The sequence below is a fragment of the Paracoccidioides lutzii genome, assembly GCF_000150705.2.
Source record: "Paracoccidioides lutzii Pb01 unplaced genomic scaffold supercont2.28, whole genome shotgun sequence".
In the NCBI taxonomy this organism is placed as follows: Eukaryota; Fungi; Ascomycota; class Eurotiomycetes; order Onygenales; family Ajellomycetaceae; genus Paracoccidioides; species Paracoccidioides lutzii.
Genome location: NW_015440974.1, coordinates 112,642 through 120,154, shown reverse-complemented (window position 1 = coordinate 120,154; position 7,513 = coordinate 112,642). Strand labels below are relative to the sequence as shown.

The 7,513-nt window shown below is 33.3% G+C and overlaps 1 protein-coding gene across 1 annotated transcript; it reads left to right on the top strand.

Annotated features, from left to right (window-relative positions):
* Positions 1-1,902: 1,902 nt before the first annotated feature.
* PAAG_07966 (pre-mRNA-splicing factor cwc15) lies at positions 1,903-3,037 on the top strand (the record flags this gene model as incomplete). The annotated part of the gene is made up of 8 exons (XM_002790034.2): positions 1,903-1,912; positions 1,967-1,989; positions 2,045-2,121; positions 2,189-2,482; positions 2,538-2,622; positions 2,684-2,854; positions 2,925-2,960; positions 3,020-3,037. 8 exons carry the CDS (start codon positions 1,903-1,905, stop codon positions 3,035-3,037), a joined length of 714 nt encoding a protein of 237 aa, XP_002790080.1.
* Positions 3,038-7,513: the final 4,476 nt, after the last annotated feature.

Genomic DNA, 7,513 nt, shown 5'->3' with positions numbered 1-7,513 from the left:
AACATCTCTAGACTTCACTCAAAGCTGACCTGACCTCTGTCAAGTATTCTAACTCAGTTGCACACAGGTAACATTGGACTATGTCATTTTCTGTGCAGAAGAAAGGCCCCAGGAGTTGAGGATGAAACATGCAAATGCAGCAGAGGAAATCAGACAGTGGCACATGTACTGCTTAACTGTACCAAGTATATAAGTCTTCAGAAGAACCTTTGGGTAGAGGAAAGAACTATAGACCTTCAGAAAATTCTCTCAGATCCAAATATGACAGCTCAAGCCATCAATTTTATGCTCAAAATCAAACTCCTTGGGCAATTTGAGAGTGTACAGGATCAAACTGTCAAGCAATGAGTTCTTTATTGTTTTCAGGCACTCAATAGCTCATGCTGCAGCAATGTATGTAAGCAAGATAAGAATGATATGACAGCTGCAAAGCAAAATCCAACTGACAACCAATGTCTTTTTTATGTTATTTCCTTATATTTATTCACTAACATTCAATGTCTTTTCTTATGTTATTTCCTTATATCTATTCACTCAATTCTTCTTAGGCATCTCACAGGTGGCTGCCACCACCTGGCAGTGATTTAATCAAAATCTTGTAATTAGTGATTTCTTTAAGTTTCACAGGTGTTGGACAGATTAGGACTAGCTTATTCCTGCATAGTGGCCTTCAAGGCGGCTGGGTCGGTGTATGAAGTAATCAATCAATCAATTACATTAAGTGCTTTAGTAAGTGAGTGTGAGAACCTAGAGGATCTGATCCTAAAGTGCTTTGATAAGCAGTATGGTAAGCAGTGTGAGGACAAGGAGCTAGTATAGAGAGCCTTGGCATCACAACATCTATCTTGCAACTTTTCAAAATCTAAAGATAAAACTTGTATCTCTAGATAAAAATTGAGCTGAGAATATCTATCATGATTTATTCATACTAGAACTAAGGGACTAACAATAAATATTTATTAAAATGAAGCTGAATGATTTTTATATCATCAAATATAGCATAGCATCCCTGAAATAGGCTACCAATACAACCACTTCAACGTCCAACAGATACTACGGCTACCCTATCACGTGGCCCCACCATATTATATTGCTCTCGCTTAGCTAGCACTTAATACACATAACAACATTATTCTTCTACAGGTTATGGCCCTTAGAGAAGCTACGAAAAACCACTGAAATAACGTGCTAAAAATGTCTCCACACATCATTAAACGCGTGCCTAGACGCCTTGTTAAAAAGACATTGATTGGATCAAATGGTCAATCTGAGATCTGGTAGATTGCCTGACCTGATGAAAGAATATGTGTCACGGCTTCAATCTAGCCGCAGGTGAAACAGATGTTCGATTGCCAGCTAGGTAAGCTATCTTGACGAAATACTAAGATGGTTCCTAGAAGATGGGTTTGGGGAATATACATGTGTGCGAGCGTACGCGAGCTTAGTCATAAGCGAGGCATACGGCCATAGCGGTGATCTGCAGGGATCTGAGGCATTACGAGCGATACGATGCTCGTGACAATTTCAAAACACAAGGCATATATTTTTATAGAGAGCCTCCAAAATAAATGTGTGTTCATTGACTGAGATAACAGCTTCCTTCAGCTACATTTCATGAGCATAAAAGAGTGCTCTGACATCTAGGAAGGATTGATTCTTCCTCTAAATTTGAAAGCTTTGACAAAAGCTTTGAAGAATCCTTTAGCAAGTGGACGTTAATGAACATGACTAATCAGTTTTTCTTGGCATACATCTAACAGTCAAAGTGATTCTACCTTGGTTCCTGCATACAACCTTCAAACCTCATGCACAGAACACTTAGGAGAATCATCTAAAGTTATTATACATCATACTATTTTATTTGCATTTCTTGTCAGTTTTATAGTTGTCACAAGGCTCAAAATGACTACAGGTATGAACAAGTTTCACATTTAAACAGAACTCATTTTCACTAATCCTTGGCCAGCTCATAGACCAACCTTTGACCCCGTAAGTTCCCTCCAGCGACAATCGCATAAGCACGAGAAGCTCACATTTACAATAGGCGCGTGGAAAAGAGGCACTGAGAGGGCCTGCTTATCACCAACGTCTCCTCCCTGCGCATACACTCCTGAAGACCAGGTATGAACCTCCAGTACTTCCAGCCCTCCGGATCCCTCCAACATCTCTAACATCCCTATCCAAATAGAAAACCCGGTCAAGGTGGCGACGCGGATAAAAAGCGCGATTTGAGAGCTGAACTTTTGAAAGCTGAAGCCGCCTATTTTGCCAAGAAGGGTATTTCCCAGAATATATCTGCCTCGTCGCCATCGACAGCGACGATCGAACCGTCTGTACCGAAACGCCAACTTGAAAATGGCCCTGGCGAAGAGGATACTGGAGAAATAGAGAATCTGGAAGCTAAGAGGAGGCGTATATTAGAAGAGACTCGAGATATAGATGCTGATTCAGATGAGTCGGAAAGCGATAGTAGTGAGAACAGGTGAGTTGCACTCCATAGCTGTGTGATATAGGTTCTGGTGCTGAATGGAAAATAGTGATGACGATGAAGATGAGACTGCGGAATTAATGCGGGAGCTGGAAAAAATTAAGAAGGAACGATCTGAACAGAAGGCAAAAGAGGTATGCATTTATTTACGGTGATGAAGAGGGCAGATATATTTAATGACATGGGCCATTGCAGGAACAAGAACGTGAAGCGCAAGAGCTGGAGAAGCGTGAGGTGGATATTGCACGTGGAAATCCATTGCTTAACCCGCAAGATTTCAATGTTAAGCGGCGATGGGACGACGATGTTGTTTTCAGAAACCAGGCGCGCGCTACGGAGAATAGGGGGAAGAAGGAATTTGTTAATGTATGATTGCATTCTCACTTCATGATTAGGCGAAGCAGAGAGCAAATGTTAACCATATTATTTTATCTAGGATTTGTTACGTTCTGATTTCCACAAACGTTTCATGGTATGATTTACTCTGGTGCCTCACCCTGTTGACATGTGTGGCTAACGGCGCTCCTTTAGTCTAAATACGTGAGGTAATCTGGATTTCCCACAGGATATTGAAATACGCCATGGTGTTCAAAATATTATATACAAAGCACCTCAACCCTCTCCCTTCCCCTTTTTCCCCCTTTTTCCCAGGGTAAAGAGGGAAGATGTTCCTCTAATTGGGTTATCCAGTCCACAGCGGCAAATATTCAACTTAGAGCAGACAATGAGGGCTGTTCCGTAGCCGATTGACCAGCATGTTGTAGTCTTGCTTCACAGAGGGATCATATCGGGAGTGTATGGGTCTCAGAAGCAAGAGTAAAATGTTGTAGATATGCCCTCTATGATGTGTCAAAATCTTTTCCCTTATTTTCTTTCCTTTACCTTACCATCCTCTTCTAAATAGAAGCTTCCATCTGCAGGGTCTTGAAGCCGTGTCCGCATTGTCAGCGAACTTTAAATCTCAAATATGTTCTTTCCGTTTGACGGGCTCGGTACCTGGGTACATATATACCTAAGGTACCTGCCAGTACGCCTACCTAGTTTAATGATGAAGCCTGTGCTTTACATAAATCACACGAGGTTACCTACAGATATGCTTCCTCATGCTTCCTCAATTCTCACCGACGGTTATGCACTGTTTATATTATTGCTGTGCTGTACTATCCTTCTGGACAACACGACTTGAAGCCTGACGACATGCGAGGGCCACTTTTACATCTCAACAATACCATCTCGAGAATAATTTCGAACGTTGGGTATCGAAATGCCTCCTCATCAAGAGTACACCCTTAATGCAAGTTCTTTGGCGAGTTTCTCGCCTTCCGAGCTTAAAGACCTTGAACGTAAAACCGATAGAGCCCAACCAAACCAACTTGCCCAAGCCGCGTCGTATCTCGGACAAGCATTAAGTGGCAAGAAAACAGCTTGATTCGGTGGATAGGCACTCAAACTTCGAGGTTCTCGTCGAGAGACCCACGACCTCGACTTTCTAGTCGGCGGACATTATGTTTGAAAGGTCGGACACTTCAGTGACGTGACCTGCGTTCCACAATATATAACGTAATCCACCCCCGAGCGAACCACACCCCTGAGTGAACGACCAAAATTCATTATATTTCAACTAGCTAGAATTTAACCTGAAATATCCATATCAACAATGCCTTAATAAATTAAAATAATTTACACTAGAATTGAAGCATCTTGTTCTCTTATGATCAGGCAAATTGCAATTGCTGCACTATGATGAAACTTCTGAATGTGATTGAAATTTTACAGATGAAGACACAGAAAATTGAATAACTGATTGTTCAATGAGTGTAGCAGCTGAAATAGCAAGCTGAGAAGCTTTCTGTCTGATTAAATCGCCTTTTTGTTGAATTCTTCAGGTAGATCTCTTGTGTTTTTGCTTCTTTTTCTCATTTAGAATGAATATATTCTGATATTACTTCTTATAATAATGATATTAATCATATTATATTTACAAATTTTCATAATTTAATCAAGATCTTTCACTAAATCTTGAGACTGCTAATTCTTTATAAAGCTTTTGATCTTCTTGATCTGTTATTGCAATTCTCACAGATTGTTAGATGTTTGAAGCACTGAGAATGAGATTGAATTACTTGATCTGCTGATTAAGAGAATAGAAGTTCAGAGTTGAATATCTAGCTGCTAAATGATTTGATCTAGTTTAAATGACACTATATTAGTAGCTTTGAAGTCACTTTGAATATTTTAAACTTTAAAAGCTTTTATATATGATGTATGATAGGCATTTATAAAGTCTGTCTTTTTAATGATATTGAATTCAAGCTATATTTACTGTTTAATAAGACTGCTATATATGTATTTTTAAACTACAATAATACTCATATTTAATAATTGCAAGATATGTGAGAAATATACTGATATGCAGAGAGAAATAATCTTATTCTTCTTGTAAATATAGTTAAATTCTGAGATAAAATGACTGTCATACTCATTCATAATAAGAAGATAATAAGTGTCAATTCTGTGTGAATTTTAAGCAGGAATAAATAGTCTAGTAAGTTATTTAACTTCTATCTTATTTGTAATCAAGTTATTAGAGCTAATATCAAGTTTTCAGTTATCTGAAAGCTCATCAAATTAGTTTTTCTATAGTTTCTAATTTTTAAAAATCATTTATTAAGATAAAAATCAGTCTGACATGTTAATTATTTTAATTATAATCACTTATTTTTAATTTTTAGACTGTAGAAGCTTTGTCTGATCATAGTGCTCATTATTAATAATAATATTAATAGTGATATAAAGTTTCATTGCAAATTCAATCTCATCAAAGTTGTATATATGTTCAGACACAATTTCATACTCAGTAATTATATTCTTCAAAATCTCAAATCAAGTTTAAATAACTTTTATATTCTCATATTTAACTTATTCATGATTATAGTATCTAAAATAGTGGCAATAAAGCTCTATACAATATTTAATCAGCTTGCAAATTCAGTTCTTGTCAACATAGAAGAGAGATTAAAACAAAGATTGAATACTAAAGTTTATGAAAATGATTAATTATATTCTCAATAAATGCTAACTAAGAAAGTATTTTTTTTATTTTGTCAGATTTAAAATTCACTAAACTAGTTAATTCTTTTCAGACTTAGTTAATTTGATTAAATTTATATATAGATTTATATGTGCAAGTTAACTGTTAAATCTATGATATAGAGTAGTATATAAGATCTTATAAAAATATGTAACTTCATAAATTGAGATAATTTTATTATTTTTTAAAGCTTTTATTGTGAGTTCAATTTTTTTTCTCTATTTCTATAGAGTTTTTGATATTTTTATTGTGAATTAATGGCATTCTCATACATTGAAGTAGGTGAGTTATAAAGTTAAAGTTTTTTTAAATTTGATGATTCACTTAGAGATGAGGTTCACTCAGAGATAGATTACATTAGTCATTTTCATAATATATAAACTCTATAATTAATCAAATTTACCACTTTCTTAGATTATAAAATCTATTTCGCATTCAAACAAAGTCAATTCAGTAGTTATTTTGTTGAAATTAGACTGCTATAACTACTTAACTTTATTTGATCTATCAATTATTTAATAATATTTAATATGTATAATGTCAAGACTTTCTATACTAGCTTTTTGCTCTTACACTACTTATCATACTACTTATTAAAGTAATTTAAAATTAATATCCTCTCACACTACTTACTAAAGCACTTTAGAATTAACATCTTCTAGAAAATCAGTATCATTTTAAAATTTAACACTCAGAATTAGCATAGATCAATATTTTTCAAAAATTTATATATAAAAAAAACTTTATATGAACAACTATCAAGTCTGACTTCAGAAAAAAATACTGAAACACCTTATATATTAGTTGATAAAGAGATTCAGATAGTTTAATAAGGTCAAAAATATCAAAAAATATATAAAAAGGTTTTTAAATTATAATAATAGATCAATATTATTAGTGTAGAACTTCAAATCTTTAGAAGTAAGCAGTGAAAAGTGAAGTCAATAAATTACACTATTAGTGTCAATCTCACTCATTTCAAGTCTCATTCTACACTAATTCAAAACTATAAAATAAATTTAAAGTAAAAAGTCTTAAAAAATTAGAAGACATTATTTTCTTAAGTCTTATCTTCTATATCTATCAAAGATATTACTTTGAAAATAATAATTTTTACATTAAATTATAATAAAAATGATAATAATACTATATTAAACTAAAAATATTAATTATCTGAAATGAATTATATAACTAAATTTATGCTAATATCATTAACTTTGACAAAACAAGTTAGAACTATAAGTTAAAGTATCAAGTATTAAAGTAATCTGAAGATCAAAATGTTCATAATTTTATATCTATTTTTTATTAAATTGAGAGTTATTTTTATAAAAAATATAGTAATTATCAGTAAAAAATATATCTATTTAATAAGATACTATTCTCTTTTTATATAAATTTTGAGAAATATATAGTCAAGTTATATGATCTCTTTTATAGTATATTTATCACAAAACTGAGTATTGTGAAAAGCAATATTTAAAAGATTATTATATTAGTAAGTGTAACTATATAATGAAAAAGTACTACTTACAGAAAAGATTCACATAATGATACATCAATAGTTCTCAAAAAGAAAAGTCAGAAACATAAGAAGTGCTCTGACATCTGATGTGATATTCATCAAAGCTTCACACACTTCAATACAGATTACAAGACTCAGAAGAACAAGCTCTTTGAAAATAAATTTTTAACTTCAAAATCTTCATTAAAATTCTCTTTTAAATCAAATTCTAAAAGGTAAAAAATAAATAACAAGTATTATTTATACTGTAATAACAACTTTTAATACATTTAAAAGTCAGTAATCACTAAGTCTATTCTTTTTTTTTTTTTTTCAAATCTCAACACTTATAAAAAATATATTAATTTTCATTCTTATTAATTCTAAAGCTCAAGCAAGTTTTATTAGTAAATTCTGAGTTAAATCACAT